We start from the raw sequence: 15,304 nt of genomic DNA on the forward strand, positions 1-15,304 counted from the left end.
TCCAGACAGAAGATTGTTGGTTCAAACCCAGTTGGTGGTGATAGTGGAATTTAATTCTCTGGTTCCCTCCCACAGTCCAAAACAAATGGCAATGCTAAATTCCGAGTCTGTGTCTGTCCTGTGTAAGACTGATGACCTGTCCTTTTTCTTTTGAAATGTATTTTCATTGACGTCCATATGACGCCCAGACAAGACATCCAGACAACGTCCAAGAAAGACGTCTAAAAAGCTTTCGTTCAGACCCCTCTGAGGACGTCTTCTGGATGTATCGAGACGATGTCTTCTAGATGTCCTTTGGACGTCTTTCTGCTTAGTGGGTGGTGGAGAGAAAATACTGTTTAATGCTGTTAAACTACAGTTATTTACTGTTATTGTGAAATGACTGATTTCCTGTTAATTTACATGTGAGGGATGAATATTTAACTGTATTTTACAATTATTATAAAATACAGAAGGATACCTTTGGAAATCCCCCGTGAATTTACAGCAATTTGTTAGTGTGTAATAATTATAGAAGGATATTATTCAAAATACCAATAAATACCAATACATTTATTCTATCACAGTAGACTTCATGATAACAAGCAGCAACAGACTGAATATAAGATTTTATTTGAATAATATTTTTGTAAACTTTATTTAGTAGCTATTTATCTGTACATACTCCGTTCATTCTTTTTTTTTTAATCTTCTACTTAATTATAGGTTGAGGGACCAGCAGAGTAAGGTTTTCATTGTACATGGTAAATAATAATAATAATAATAATAATAATAATAATAATGCCTAGGTTTAATATAGCGCTTTTCTTGACACTGAGATTCTTTCCATTGCTTCATTCATTCGCTCCATGCTGGATGGTGGTACACTAGGCCTGTAGCCACAGCTGCTCTGGGGCAGACTGATGGAGGACAGGCTGTCTGTTTATCTGTAAATATGACAAATAACAGCTTCTGAGAGGAAAGTGTCTTGTAGAGTCGTACCTCGTCCACTTAATTCACCACAGATACACAGTGGTGAGGAAGAGCCGGATCTCTGGCGATCTCACAATGAGTTTGGTCAGTTGGTAAGAAGAATTTTGGAATATCAAAATCCAATCTCCAGAAGCTGTTGTCAGGTAATGCGCCCCCTGCTGTGCTCCAGCAGGAATTAAGTCATAATTATGATGATATGATTTGGGCAATTCTGTACCAACCTTCGATTAAAAAGACCAACGGGCCTGATGTGGCCCGCAGGCCGTGGTTTGCCCAGCCCCTGGGTTAGACCCTCTCTGGGGCTCCTTCCAGCTCGAGGCCCTGAGCTGTTGCCTATTCTTTGCCTACGCCGCATCACTAGATGCTGTAGTTCTATATTTTCCTCGTTCTGTGGGCCTGCAGGGTGAAGCATGTGATCCTGGTGGAGCCCTGGGGTTTGCCTGAGCGTCCAGACTCAATGGAGGCCGACCGGCCCATCCCGGTGTGGATCAAAGCCCTGGGCGCCGTGTTCAGCCCCTTCAACCCGCTGGCAGGCCTTCGACTGGTGGGACCGCTGGGTGAGACCGGGCGGGAGCGGGAGGGGGGAGGGAGGAGGGAGAGGCGAGGAGGGAGGGGGGAGGTGGGAGGGGTGAGGTGGGAGGGAGGAGGGAGGAGGGAAGGGGGAGGGGGGAGGTGGGAGGGAGTTGGGAGGTGGGAGGGAGGAGGGAGGAGGGAGGTGGGAGGGAGTTGGGAGGTGGCAGGGAGGAGGGAGGAGGGAGGTGGGAGGAGGGAGGTGGGAGGTGGGAGGGAGTTGGGAGGGGGGAGGTGGGAGGGAGTTGGGAGGGGGGAGGGGGGAGGGAGGAGGGAGGTGGGAGGTGGGAGGGAGTTGGGAGGTGGCAGGGAGGAGGGAGGTGGGAGGAGGGAGGTGGGAGGGAGTTGGGAGGGGGGAGGTAGGAGGGAGAGGCGAGGTGGGAGGGGTGAGGTGGGAGGGAGGACGGAGGAGGGAAGGGGGAGGGGGGAGGTGGGAGGGAGTTGGGAGGTGGGAGGGAGGAGGGAGGAGGGAGGTGGGAGGAGGAAGGGAGGAGGGAGGTGGGAGGGAGGTGGGAGGTGGGAGGGAGTTGGGAGGTGGCAGGGAGGTGGGAGGAGGGAGGTGGGAGGGAGTTGGGAGGGGGGAGGTAGGAGGGAGAGGCGAGGTGGGAGGGGTGAGGTGGGAGGGAGGACGGAGGAGGGAAGGGGGAGGGGGGAGGTGGGAGGGAGTTGGGAGGTGGGAGGGAGGAGGGAGGAGGGAGGTGGGAGGAGGAAGGGAGGAGGGAGGAGGGAGGTGGGAGGTGGGAGGTGGGAGGGAGTTGGGAGGTGGGAGGGAGGAGGGAGGAGGGAGGTGGGAGGAGGAAGGGAGGAGGGAGGAGGGAGGTGGGAGGTGGGAGGTGGGAGGGGACAGCAGAAGTGCTGACTGCTAAACACTGATGGGATTGGATGAAGTGGTGGAGCAGTTAGGTGGTGTTGTGGCAGAGACGGCGGGGAGGAAAGCAGAGCTGCGTTACAGGATCACAGACTGTGATGGAAGAGAGACGATGGGAAAAAGACAAATTGGTTTATTCATTATTAATGTGAATTTAACTGAGATACTGTGAACAGTGTTTATTTATAACTCCCGGAAACATGTTGAACTGTTAATTAAAGCTAACTCTATAAATTGTGTCGGGAAGCAAATCAATCATATAAAAAAGGCAAACAGTGTGAAGGTTTGGTCATTTTACATGTAATAAATACATAAGAACTTGCAAATAAGGTAATGAAATAGTTTCAAAAAGAAAATAGAAGCATGGTTGAGAAAGCGCTGCATGAATATGATGGCTGCTCCGTCACTACACTTATTATTGATGAGGAAACTTCACAAAAACTACAAAAACATCTTTTTTTTAAAGAAAGGCAGTTGTATTTATGTATTATTGCATTGTTTGTTGCAGTTATTATATTTTTAATGGCTTTTTTCTTTAAAGATGAATACTTTTATTACATTGAACTTAAACAAAGTGATAACATTATTGCTTGCGACTCCTGTAAATTCCACTGCAGTAGATTTCCAACGTGTCCCGACCCGTCGCAGTGCTGATGAAATCTAAAAATCCACCTTGTGATGATCCCCCAGGTCCATCTCTGGTTCAGACCTTCAGACCTGATCTCAGGAGGAAGTTTACCTCCATGTTCGCTGACAACACTGTGTCGGAGTATATTTACCATCTCAACGTGCAAACTCCCAGGTCTGCCTCTATCTACACCTGGTTTTCTCTATCAGCCCCTGGTGGCCTCTATCTGGCCCTGGCTGCCTCTATCTGCCCCTTGTTGTCTCTATCTACCCTCCTGGTTGTCTCTATCTGCCCCTGGTTGTCTCTATCTGCCCTCCTGGTTGTCTCTATCTGCTCACTAGTTGTCTCTATCTACACCTGGTTTTCTCTATCTGCCCCTGGTTGTCCGTGTCTGCCCCTGGTTGCCTCTATCTATCCCTGGTTGTCTCTTTATCTGCCCCTGGTCGTCTCTATCTACCCCTGGTTGTCTCTATCTACCACTGGTTGTATATCTATCTGCCCCCCTGGTTGTCTCTATTTGACCCCCTGGTTGTCTCTGTCTGCCCCTGGTTGTCTCTATCTGCCCCTGGTGGCCTCTATCTACACCTGGTTTTCTCTATCAGCCCCTGTCTTTATCTATCTGCCCCCTGGTCGTCTCTATCTGCCCCTGGTTGCCTCTATCTATCCCTGGTTGTCTCTTTATCTCCCCCTGGTTGTCTCTATCTGCCCCCCTGGTTGTCTCTGTCAGCCCCTGGTGGCCTCTATCTGGCCCTGGCTGCCTCTATCTGCCCCTTGTTGTCTCTATCTACCCTCCTGGTTGTCTCTATCTGCCCCTGGTTGTCTCTATCTGCCCTCCTGGTTGTCTCTATCTGCTCACTAGTTGTCTCTATCTACACCTGGTTTTCTCTATCTGCCCCTGGTTGTCCGTGTCTGCCCCTGGTTGCCTCTATCTATCCCTGGTTGTCTCTTTATCTGCCCCTGGTCGTCTCTATCTACCCCTGGTTGTCTCTGTCTGCCCCTGGTTGTCTCTATCTACCACTGGTTGTATATCTATCTGCCCCCCTGGTTGTCTCTATTTGACCCCCTGGTTGTCTCTGTCTGCCCCTGGTTGTCTCTATCTGCCCCTGGTGGCCTCTATCTACACCTGGTTTTCTCTATCAGCCCCTGTCTTTATCTATCTGCCCCCTGGTTGTCTCTATCTGCCCCTGGTTGCCTCTATCTATCCCTGGTTGTCTCTTTATCTCCCCCTGGTTGTCTCTATCTGCCCCCGTGGTTGTCTCTATCTGCCCCCCTGGTTGCCTCTATCTACCCTCCCAGTTGCCTCTATCTGCCCCTGGCTGTCACTATCTGCCCCTGGTTGCCTCTATCTACCCTCCTGGTTGCCTCTATCTATCCTCCTGGTTGTCTCTATTTGCCCCTGGTTGTCTCTATCGGCCCCTGGTTGCTTCTATCTGCCTCTGGTTGCCTCTATCTGCCCCTGGTTGCCTCTATCTACCCGTGGTTGTCTCTATCTGCCCTCTGGTTGTCTCTATCTGCCCCTCTGGTTTTCTCAATCTGCCCCCCCTGGTTGTCTCTATGTGCCCCTGGTTGCCTCTATCTACCCTCCTGGTTGCCTCTATTTGCCCCCCTGGTTGTCTCTATCTGCCCCCCTGGTTGTCTCTGTCTGCCCCTGGTGGCCTCTATCTACCCTCCTGGTTGCCTCTATCTGCCCCTGGTTGTCTCTATCTGCCCCTGGTTGCCTCTATCTACCCTCCTGGTTGTCTCTATGTGCCCCTGGTTGCCTCTATCAACCCTCCTGTTTGCCTCTATCTACCCTCCTGGTTGCCTCTATCTGTCCCCTGGTTGTCTCTATCTGCCCCCCTGGTTGTCTCTATCTACCCTCCTGGTTGTCTCTATCTGCTCCCTAGTTGTCTCTATCTACACCTGGTTTTCTCTATCTGCCCCCCTAGTTGTCTCTATGTGCCCCTGGTTGCCTCTATCAACCCTCCTGGTTGCCTCTATCTACCCTCATGGTTGCCTCTATCTGCCCCCTGGTTGTCTCTATCTGCCCCCCTGGTTGTCTCTATCTGCCCCCCTGGTGGTCTCTGTCTGCCCCTGGTTGTCTCTATCTGCCCCTGGTGGCCTCTATCTACCCTCCTGGTTGCCTCTATATACACTCTTGGTTGTCTCTATCTACCCTCCTGGTTGTCTCTATCTGCCCCTGGTTGTCTCTATCTGCCCCTGGTTGTCTCTATCTGCCCTCCTGGTTGTCTCTATCTGCCCCCCTGGTGGTCTCTGTCTGCCCCTGGTTGTCTCTATCTGCCCCTGGTGGCCTCTATCTACCCTCCTGGTTGCCTCTATATACACTCTTGGTTGTCTCTATCTACCCTCCTGGTTGTCTCTATCTGCCCCTGGTTGTCTCTATCTGCCCCTGGTTGTCTCTATCTGCCCTCCTGGTTGTCTCTATCTGCTCACTAGTTGTCTCTATCTACACCTGGTTTTCTCTATCTGCCCCTGGTTGTCCGTGTCTGCCCCTGGTTGCCTCTATCTATCCCTGGTTGTCTCTTTATCTGCCCCTGGTTGTCTCTATCTACCCCTGGTTGTCTCTGTCTGCCCCTGGTTGTCTCTATCTACCACTGGTTGTATATCTATCTGCCCCCCTGGTTGTCTCTATCTGACCCCCTGGTTGTCTCTGTCTGCCCCTGGTTGTCTCTATCTGCCCCTGGTGGCCTCTATCTACACCTGGTTTTCTCTATCAGCCCCTGTCTTTATCTATCTGCCCCCGTGGTTGTCTTTATCTGCCCCCCTGGCTGCCTCTATCTACCCTCCTGGTTGCCTCTATCTGCCCCTGGCTGTCACTATCTGCCCCTGGTTGCCTCTATCTACCCTCCTGGTTGCCTCTATCTATCCTCCCGGTTGTCTCTATCTGCCCCTGGTTGCCTCTATCTACCCTCCTGGTTGCCTCTATTTGCCCCTGGTTGTCTCTATCGGCCCCTGGTTGCTTCTATCTGCCTCTGGTTGCCTCTATCTGCCCCTGGTTGCCTCTATCTACCCCTGGTTGTCTCTATCTGCCCTCTGGTTGTCTCTATCTGCCCCTCTGGTTTTCTCAATCTGCCCCCCCTGGTTGTCTCTATGTGCTCCTGGTTGCCTCTATCTACCCTCCTGGTTGCCTCTATTTGCCCCCCTGGTTGTCTCTATCTGCCCCCCTGGTTGTCTCTGTCTGCCCCTGGTGGCCTCTATCTACCCTCCTGGTTGCCTCTATCTACACTCTTGGTTGTCTCTATCTGCCCCTGGTTGTCTCTATCTACCCTCCTGGTTGTCTCTATCTGCTCCCTAGTTGTCTCTATCTACACCTGGTTTTCTCTATCTGCCCCCCTAGTTGTCTCTATGTGCCCCTGGTTGCCTCTATCAACCCTCCTGGTTGCCTCTATCTACCCTCATGGTTGCCTCTATCTGCCCCCTGGTTGTCTCTATCTGCCCCCCTGGTTGTCTCTATCTGCCCCCCTGGTGGTCTCTGTCTGCCCCTGGTTGTCTCTATCTGCCCCTGGTGGCCTCTATCTACCCTCCTGGTTGCCTCTATCTACACTCTTGGTTGTCTCTATCTGCCCCTGGTTGTCTCTATCTGCCCCTGGTTGCCTCTATCTACCCTCCTGGTTGTCTCTATCAGCCCCCTGGTTGTCCCTGTCTGCCCCTGGTTGCCTCTATCTATCCCTGGTTGTCTATATCTGCCCCTGGTTGTCTCTATCTACCCTCCTGGTTGTCTCTGTCTACCCTCCTGGTTGTCTCTATCTGCCCCTGGCTGCCTCTATCTGCCCCTTGTTGTCTCTATCTACCCTCCTGGTTGTCTCTATCTGCCCCTGGTTGTCTCTATCTGCCCTCCTGGTTGTCTCTATCTGCTCACTAGTTGTCTCTATCTACACCTGGTTTTCTCTATCTGCCCCTGGTTGTCCGTGTCTGCCCCTGGTTGCCTCTATTTATCCCTGGTTGCCTCTATCTGCCCCTGGTTGTCTCTATCTGCCCCTGGTTGCCTCTATCTACCCTCCTGGTTGTCTCTATGTGCCCCTGGTTGCCTCTATCAACCCTCCTGTTTGCCTCTATCTACCCTCCTGGTTGCCTCTATCTGTCCCCTGGTTGTCTCTATCTGCCCCCCTGGTTGTCTCTATCTACCCTCCTGGTTGTCTCTATCTGCTCCCTAGTTGTCTCTATCTACACCTGGTTTTCTCTATCTGCCCCCCTAGTTGTCTCTATGTGCCCCTGGTTGCCTCTATCAACCCTCCTGGTTGCCTCTATCTACCCTCATGGTTGCCTCTATCTGCCCCCTGGTTGTCTCTATCTGCCCCCCTGGTTGTCTCTATCTGCCCCCCTGGTGGTCTCTGTCTGCCCCTGGTTGTCTCTATCTGCCCCTGGTGGCCTCTATCTACCCTCCTGGTTGCCTCTATATACACTCTTGGTTGTCTCTATCTACCCTCCTGGTTGTCTCTATCTGCCCCTGGTTGTCTCTATCTGCCCCTGGTTGTCTCTATCTGCCCTCCTGGTTGTCTCTATCTGCCCCCCTGGTGGTCTCTGTCTGCCCCTGGTTGTCTCTATCTGCCCCTGGTGGCCTCTATCTACCCTCCTGGTTGCCTCTATATACACTCTTGGTTGTCTCTATCTACCCTCCTGGTTGTCTCTATCTGCCCCTGGTTGTCTCTATCTGCCCCTGGTTGTCTCTATCTGCCCTCCTGGTTGTCTCTATCTGCTCACTAGTTGTCTCTATCTACACCTGGTTTTCTCTATCTGCCCCTGGTTGTCCGTGTCTGCCCCTGGTTGCCTCTATCTATCCCTGGTTGTCTCTTTATCTGCCCCTGGTTGTCTCTATCTACCCCTGGTTGTCTCTGTCTGCCCCTGGTTGTCTCTATCTACCACTGGTTGTATATCTATCTGCCCCCCTGGTTGTCTCTATCTGACCCCCTGGTTGTCTCTGTCTGCCCCTGGTTGTCTCTATCTGCCCCTGGTGGCCTCTATCTACACCTGGTTTTCTCTATCAGCCCCTGTCTTTATCTATCTGCCCCCGTGGTTGTCTTTATCTGCCCCCCTGGCTGCCTCTATCTACCCTCCTGGTTGCCTCTATCTGCCCCTGGCTGTCACTATCTGCCCCTGGTTGCCTCTATCTACCCTCCTGGTTGCCTCTATCTATCCTCCCGGTTGTCTCTATCTGCCCCTGGTTGCCTCTATCTACCCTCCTGGTTGCCTCTATTTGCCCCTGGTTGTCTCTATCGGCCCCTGGTTGCTTCTATCTGCCTCTGGTTGCCTCTATCTGCCCCTGGTTGCCTCTATCTACCCCTGGTTGTCTCTATCTGCCCTCTGGTTGTCTCTATCTGCCCCTCTGGTTTTCTCAATCTGCCCCCCCTGGTTGTCTCTATGTGCTCCTGGTTGCCTCTATCTACCCTCCTGGTTGCCTCTATTTGCCCCCCTGGTTGTCTCTATCTGCCCCCCTGGTTGTCTCTGTCTGCCCCTGGTGGCCTCTATCTACCCTCCTGGTTGCCTCTATCTACACTCTTGGTTGTCTCTATCTGCCCCTGGTTGTCTCTATCTACCCTCCTGGTTGTCTCTATCTGCTCCCTAGTTGTCTCTATCTACACCTGGTTTTCTCTATCTGCCCCCCTAGTTGTCTCTATGTGCCCCTGGTTGCCTCTATCAACCCTCCTGGTTGCCTCTATCTACCCTCATGGTTGCCTCTATCTGCCCCCTGGTTGTCTCTATCTGCCCCCCTGGTTGTCTCTATCTGCCCCCCTGGTGGTCTCTGTCTGCCCCTGGTTGTCTCTATCTGCCCCTGGTGGCCTCTATCTACCCTCCTGGTTGCCTCTATCTACACTCTTGGTTGTCTCTATCTGCCCCTGGTTGTCTCTATCTGCCCCTGGTTGCCTCTATCTACCCTCCTGGTTGTCTCTATCAGCCCCCTGGTTGTCCCTGTCTGCCCCTGGTTGCCTCTATCTATCCCTGGTTGTCTATATCTGCCCCTGGTTGTCTCTATCTACCCTCCTGGTTGTCTCTGTCTACCCTCCTGGTTGTCTCTATCTGCCCCTGGCTGCCTCTATCTGCCCCTTGTTGTCTCTATCTACCCTCCTGGTTGTCTCTATCTGCCCCTGGTTGTCTCTATCTGCCCTCCTGGTTGTCTCTATCTGCTCACTAGTTGTCTCTATCTACACCTGGTTTTCTCTATCTGCCCCTGGTTGTCCGTGTCTGCCCCTGGTTGCCTCTATTTATCCCTGGTTGTCTCTTTATCTGCCCCTGGTTGTCTCTATCTACCCCTGGTTGTCTCTGTCTGCCCCTGGTTGTCTCTATCTACCACTGGTTGTATATCTATCTGCCCCCCTGGTTGTCTCTATCGGACCCCCTGGTTGTCTCTGTCTGCCCCTGGTTGTCTCTATCTGCCCCTGGTGGCCTCTATCTACCCTCCTGGTTGCCTCTATCTACATTCTTGGTTGTCTCTATCTGCCCCTGGTTGTCTCTATCTACCCTTGGTTGTCTCTGTCTGCCCCTGGTTGTCTCTATCTACCCCTGGTTATCCCTGTCTGCACCTGGTTGTCTCTATCTGCCCCTGGTGGTCCCTGTCTGCCCCTGGTTGCCTCTATCTTTTCCTGGTTGTCTCTTTATCTGCCCCTGGTTGTCTCTGTCTGCCCCTGGTTGTCCCTGTCTGCACCTGGTTGTCTCTATCTGTCCTTGGTTGCCTCTGTCTGCCCCTGGTTGTCTCTATCTACCCCTGGTTGTCTCTGTCTGCCCCTGGTTGTCTCTATCTACCCCTGGTTGTCTCTATCTACCCCTGGTTGTCTCTTTCTGCCCCTGGTTGTCTCTATCTACCCCTGGTTGTCTCTGTCTGCCCCTGGTTGTCTCTATCTACCCCTGGTTGTCTCTGTCTGCCCCTGGTTGCCTCTATCTTTTCCTGGTTGTCTCTTTATCTGCCCCTGGTTGTCTCTGTCTGCCCCTGGTTGTCCCTGTCTGCACCTGGTTGTCTCTATCTGTCCTTGGTTGCCTCTGTCTGCCCCTGGTTGTCTCTATCTACCCCTGGTTGTCTCTGTCTGCCCCTGGTTGTCTCTATCTACCCCTGGTTGTCTCTATCTACCCCTGGTTGTCTCTTTCTGCCCCTGGTTGTCTCTATCTACCCCTGGTTGTCTCTGTCTGCCCCTGGTTGTCTCTATCTACCCCTGGTTGTCTCTGTCTGCCCCTGGTTGTCTCTATCTACCCCTGGTTGTCTCTATTTACCCCTGGTTGTCTCTGTTTGCCCCTGGTTGTCTTCATCTACCCCTGGTTGTCTCTGTCTGCCCCTGGTTGCCTCTGTCTGCCCCTGGTTGCCTCTATCTATCCCTGGTTGTCTCTTTATCTGCCCCTGGTTGTCCCTGTCTGCACCTGGTTGTCTCTATCTGTCCTTGGTTGTCTCTTTCTGCACCTGGTTGTCTCTATCTACCCCTGGTTGTCTCTTTCTGCCCCTGGTTGTCTCTATCTACCCCTGGTTGTCTCTTTCTGCCCCTGGTTCGTCCTCAGTGGAGAAGCAGCCTTCAAGACCATGAGCGGTGAGTCCGGCTGGGCTCGGAGGCCGATGCTCCAGAGGATCCACCGGCTGCGACCCGACATCTCGCTCACCGTCGTCTACGGCTGCCGCTCGGCCATCGACTGCGACGCAGGCTGCACGCTCAAGGAGATCAGACCCTCGTCCCTCGTGGAGATCATAGTATGTTCTTTACAACCTGTGGAGCTTCATTGTCCAGTGTTGTTGACCAGCAGCTCCAGGTTTCTTTGTCCCTGAGCTTTTGGCCTGACGCCTCCACCTTAGAAACTCTTCATACCTACTGGGCTTACAACAGTGAAGCACGGTGGCGGCATCATCATGGGCTGTAAATTCAGAGATGGGATTCAGGAAAAACCTCCAGATCAGAGAACAACTTTAAAAACATTAAAGGGCATTTCTTATTCTCCGTTTCCATGACAACGCTTTCAACGAGGATGCTAAACCTTTGTTACGTTTTGTGTGTCCGTCTACGTGACATTGGTGCTCGGAGCCTCTGGAAAGGCAACTTTTTGAAAACACTCCGACTCTGTCTCCATGGAAACGGAGGTAAATGCTCCTTTTCTTGAATGCTGCTGCTGCACATGAGCACTGCGGCAATAGTAACTAGTATTTCTGCACATGCTCAGTAGAGGCAATCAGAACAAAGTTTCCTCCGTGGTCTTATTACAGCCAGTCTATATTCTCCTGGACTTGGTGATTTTATTTTGACAGTCACCGTAATAACAATCCAAGGTTTTCAAAACGTTGTCGTGTGAAGGCAAAACTTTTCAGGAATAAAAGCTCTGTCGTTTGACTTTCTGCGTTGTGACGTAAACGAGCCTGAGACTTCCTGTCCTGTCTGACGTCTGTCCTACTGTGGTCATTTAGTCACAATAAACAAACGGTTCTGCCTGCAGACGATCCGTGGAGCTGGACACTACGTGTTCGCCGACCAGCCCGAAGACTTCAACCAGAGAGTGACACAAGCGTGTGACAAAGTGGACTGATCGTCGCTGCTCAGAGCTCAGCTTAGCGGTTCGAACCCTCCAGACCCTTGGCAGCCTGCGTACAAGCAGAGCCCAGTGAGTGTGTGAGTGAGTGTGTGAGTGAGTGAGTGAGTCAGTGAGTCAGTGAGTGAGTGAGTGAGTGAGTCACTGAGTGTGTGTGTGAGTGAGTGAGTGAGTGAGTCAGTGAGTCAGTCAGTCAGTGAGTCAGTGAGTGAGTGAGTGAGTCACTGAGTGTGTGAGTGAGTGTGTGAGTGAGTGAGTGAGTGAGTCAGTGAGTGAGTGAGTGAGTGAGTGAGTGAGTCACTGAGTGTGTGAGTGAGTGTGTGAGTGAGTGAGTGAGTGAGTCAGTGAGTCAGTCAGTCAGTGAGTCAGTGAGTGAGTGAGTGAGTCACTGAGTGTGTGAGTGAGTGTGTGAGTGAGTGAGTGAGTGAGTGAGTGAGTGAGTGAGTGAGTGAGTGAGTGAGTGAGTGAGTGAGTGAGTGTGTGAGTGAGTCAGTGAGTGAGTGAGTGAGTGAGTGAGTGAGTGTGTGAGTGAGTGAGTGAGTCACTGAGTGTGTGAGTGAGTGTGTGAGTGAGTGTGTGAGTGAGTGAGTGTGTGAGTGAGTCAGTGAGTGAGTGAGTGAGTGTGTGAGTGAGTGAGTGAGTCACTGAGTGTGTGAGTGAGTGTGTGAGTGAGTGTGTGTGTGAGTGAGTGAGTGAGTGAGTGAGTCACTGAGTGTGTGAGTGAGTGAGTCAGTGAGTGAGTCACTGAGTGAGTGAGTGAGTGAGTGAGTCACTGAGTGAGTGAGTGAGTGTGTGAGTGAGTCAGTGAGTCAGTGAGTGAGTGAGTGTGTGAGTGAGTCAGTCAGTCAGTGAGTGAGTGAGTGTGTGAGTGAGTCAGTCAGTCAGTCAGTGAGGGAGTGAGCTGAGTGTCATCTGACTGATTCAGGCCTCTTCCCAGAATCCTGCTGAATCCTCTGACTAGGCCCCGCCCACCAAAGCCACTGTATAATGTAGTTTATCACCCGCCTGCAGGCCTGAAGCACATGTCTGCTCTTCATGAGACAATGTCTTGTACATTCTGCAAACCTTTGAGCCAAACTGTCTTTTTCTGAGCGTAACGTGGACATGGGAGATATTTAATGATGCTACTGGTTTTATCTGGAAGTGCTATGGATCAGCTCGCTTCTGCAGCGTCGTGGTTTTCCTGAACGACCAGATGGAAGTAGAACCTTCATGGAGCTGAACGACACCGTGGGCAGCGCTCCGTCCTCGCTATCTGCTTTGGAGCATCTCTACTCTTAATTATCTGTGTTTTTTGAACCTGTTTGACTCATTTAGTGCCATTATAAATGACTATTTGCCATAAGTCTTTACTTTAGAGAGACTGTCCTCCGTCTACAACCTTGAAATGCTGGATCTAGTCCAGGGATTCCTCTGTGTGGAGTGCAGGGGCGTCAAACCTCCGATCGCTGAACTACCAAACTCATTGGACAAACGTCAACGAAAACTGATTTTATGACCGATCTCTTCAGAGCAGCAACAAACCCAGAGAGGAGCTGAGCCCTGCTGTCGGGGGGGGGGGGTCTGGGAAAAGTCCCACAATGCAGCAGTAGAAGCTCCTGGACATTTCACAGCACAAGGTTTCATTATAATCTGATTGATGTGAGATTACAGACACTTTCTGGAGGAATTGTTGGTTTGGGGAAAAAAAATCAACATTTTCATCTCGTGTACTCTGCAACACAACAAAGAAAAAAACGACATTTTAAATTTTAAGTGTATATCTGGGCGTTATTTTACTGGTCCAGATCAATTGAAATGAAATTTAACTAAAATATGATTAATACTGCTGGTTTAGTACGGAAAAGTTTACATTAGTGCTGTCAAAAATAAAGCGTTAATGTAATTCATTGATTTGAAACATTTAACTTGTTCAAAAGATTTAACGTAATTAAAGCAGTTTTGTTAACTTCCAGGGTTTTTTGTGTCTTTTTTATTACCCCCTTAACGGAGCAGCAGCGTCTCCGGGTGCAGCACCGTGACTACAGAGCAGCACCGCGACTACAGAGCAGCACCGCGACTACAGAGCAGCACCGTGATAACAGAGCAGCACCGCGACTACAGAGCAGCACCGCGACAACAGAGCAGCACCGCGACTACAGAGCAGCACCGCGACAACAGAGCAGCACCGTGACTACAGAGCAGCACCGCGACTACAGAGCAGCACCGCAACTACAGAGCAGCACAATACCCAGTGGAATAATATTAAGGCAGAAAGTTTCACTTTAAAAAGTTCTCTGAGGCTGATTGAGAAAATAAAAGTCATTAGTTTTACGTTGAAAAGCCGAATTTAACGACCACAGAAGTAATTCTGCAGGAAAACAGCAGGTTGCCATGTTGGCTGACCAGGAGCCACCAAACTGCTAAAGCTGGAGGAAAGACTGGAAGAATATTAATTTATCGTCATACTGTGTGTGTGTGTGTGTGTGTGTGTGTGTGTGTGTGTGTGTGTGTGTGTGTGTGTGTGTGTGTGTGTGTGTGTGTGTGTGTGTGTGTGTGTGTGTGTGTGTGTGTGTGTGTGTGTGTGTGTGTGTGTTACAGTGTATTATTGGCACTTTGTTAATGTAATAAATTTACATCGTAGAACTATTAAATTCTCAAAGTGGTGGACCTGCACTCTAACAAAACCCAGACTCATGTTAGACGTTTATTAATTAATATATTTAGGTTTTTATTATTTTGCTGATCTTGGAGAGAAACAGTTTCATGCGAAGCTGAAAAGGACATTATAAAAATAGTCTTTGAATTTAAATAAAGACTCTGTGTTGAGTCGACTCTGTGGTTTTCCCCAAATGAATCTCCATTACAAGCTTCAGTCTTCAGTAGAAAAACAAATCGATTAATCGCAATTAATTTCAGAAAATTGTGCAATTAATTAGTTATTTTCTTTAATTTTTTGACGGCAATAATTTACATTTAAATGTAGACTTTTGAAACAAACAAAGTAAAGCTCAAATTTATACTACGATTTCAGCATTACTCCGTTTTGACAAACCCTGATGCAAAACACAGCGACAAAGTTCTCTGCTTGCAGCATTTTGCAGGTTTCATTCATGTTTCGTACTTATTCACCCTCACAGCGTTACCGTTGGTGTTGAGCCTCACTGATTCATCTAAACACACGTCCCTGCTACATTAAGGAAAAACAATGTTGAATTCTAATGCAGGGAATTCTAGAGAAGCAGACTGCGTCTCACTCAGGACAGCTGTGAGATAAAACATGAAATTCAGCCCAAAAAGTCTCTTTAAAGAACAATTCTCTTTGAGACGTGGTGAGACGGGTGAGACGTGGTGAGATGTGGTGAGACGTGGTGAGACGGGTGAGACGTGGTGAGACGGGTGAGACGTGGTGAGACGGGTGAGACGGGTGAGACGTGGTGAGACGTGGTGAGACGGGTGAGACGTGGTGAGACGGGTGAGACGTGGTGAGATGGGTGAGACGGGTGAGACGTGGTGAGACGGGTGAGACGTGGTGAGACGGGTGAGACGGGTGAGTTTAACCCTACTGATGATGTGTTGTTGCAATAATAATCCTGCTCTGTTCTTATATGCTGAGGTTTTTATGTTTATTAGGAATTTACCCTCCACTGTTATTATTCTTTAAAGTTGGACATACTGAGTCTGACTTTCTTTTTAAATCTCTACTTGTTAACGTGAAGATTGAGGTCCCGTTTCCACGACAACGTTTCAACTCATCGATTTTGCGATTTCAGAAAAGCTCCGGGTTTGTATGT

At 50.4% G+C, this 15,304-nt stretch overlaps 1 protein-coding gene across 2 annotated transcripts in view; it reads left to right on the plus strand.

The window, feature by feature from the left end:
• abhd5a (abhydrolase domain containing 5, lysophosphatidic acid acyltransferase a) overlaps positions 1-13,484 on the plus strand; it is a 28,899-nt gene extending 15,415 nt beyond the window's left edge. The window contains exons 5-9 of one of the 2 annotated variants that reach the window (XR_013936558.1): positions 1,375-1,529; positions 3,101-3,212; positions 10,518-10,704; positions 11,439-11,603; positions 12,676-13,483. Coding sequence is in view for 1 of the 2 variants with exons in the window: in XM_080494041.1 (XP_080350167.1) it covers positions 1,375-1,529; positions 3,101-3,212; positions 10,518-10,704; positions 11,439-11,528 (544 nt within the window). In the remaining variant the exon portion in view is untranslated. Of the gene's footprint in view, positions 1-1,374; positions 1,530-3,100; positions 3,213-10,517; positions 10,705-11,438 lie in introns of both variants that reach the window. The other variant, XM_080494041.1, reaches the window with a different exon arrangement.
• The last annotated feature ends 1,820 nt before the right edge of the window (positions 13,485-15,304 follow it).

The sequence above is a fragment of the Lipophrys pholis genome (assembly GCF_963383615.2).
Source record: "Lipophrys pholis genome assembly, contig: SCAFFOLD_79, whole genome shotgun sequence".
NCBI classification, from domain to species: domain Eukaryota; kingdom Metazoa; phylum Chordata; class Actinopteri; order Blenniiformes; family Blenniidae; genus Lipophrys; species Lipophrys pholis.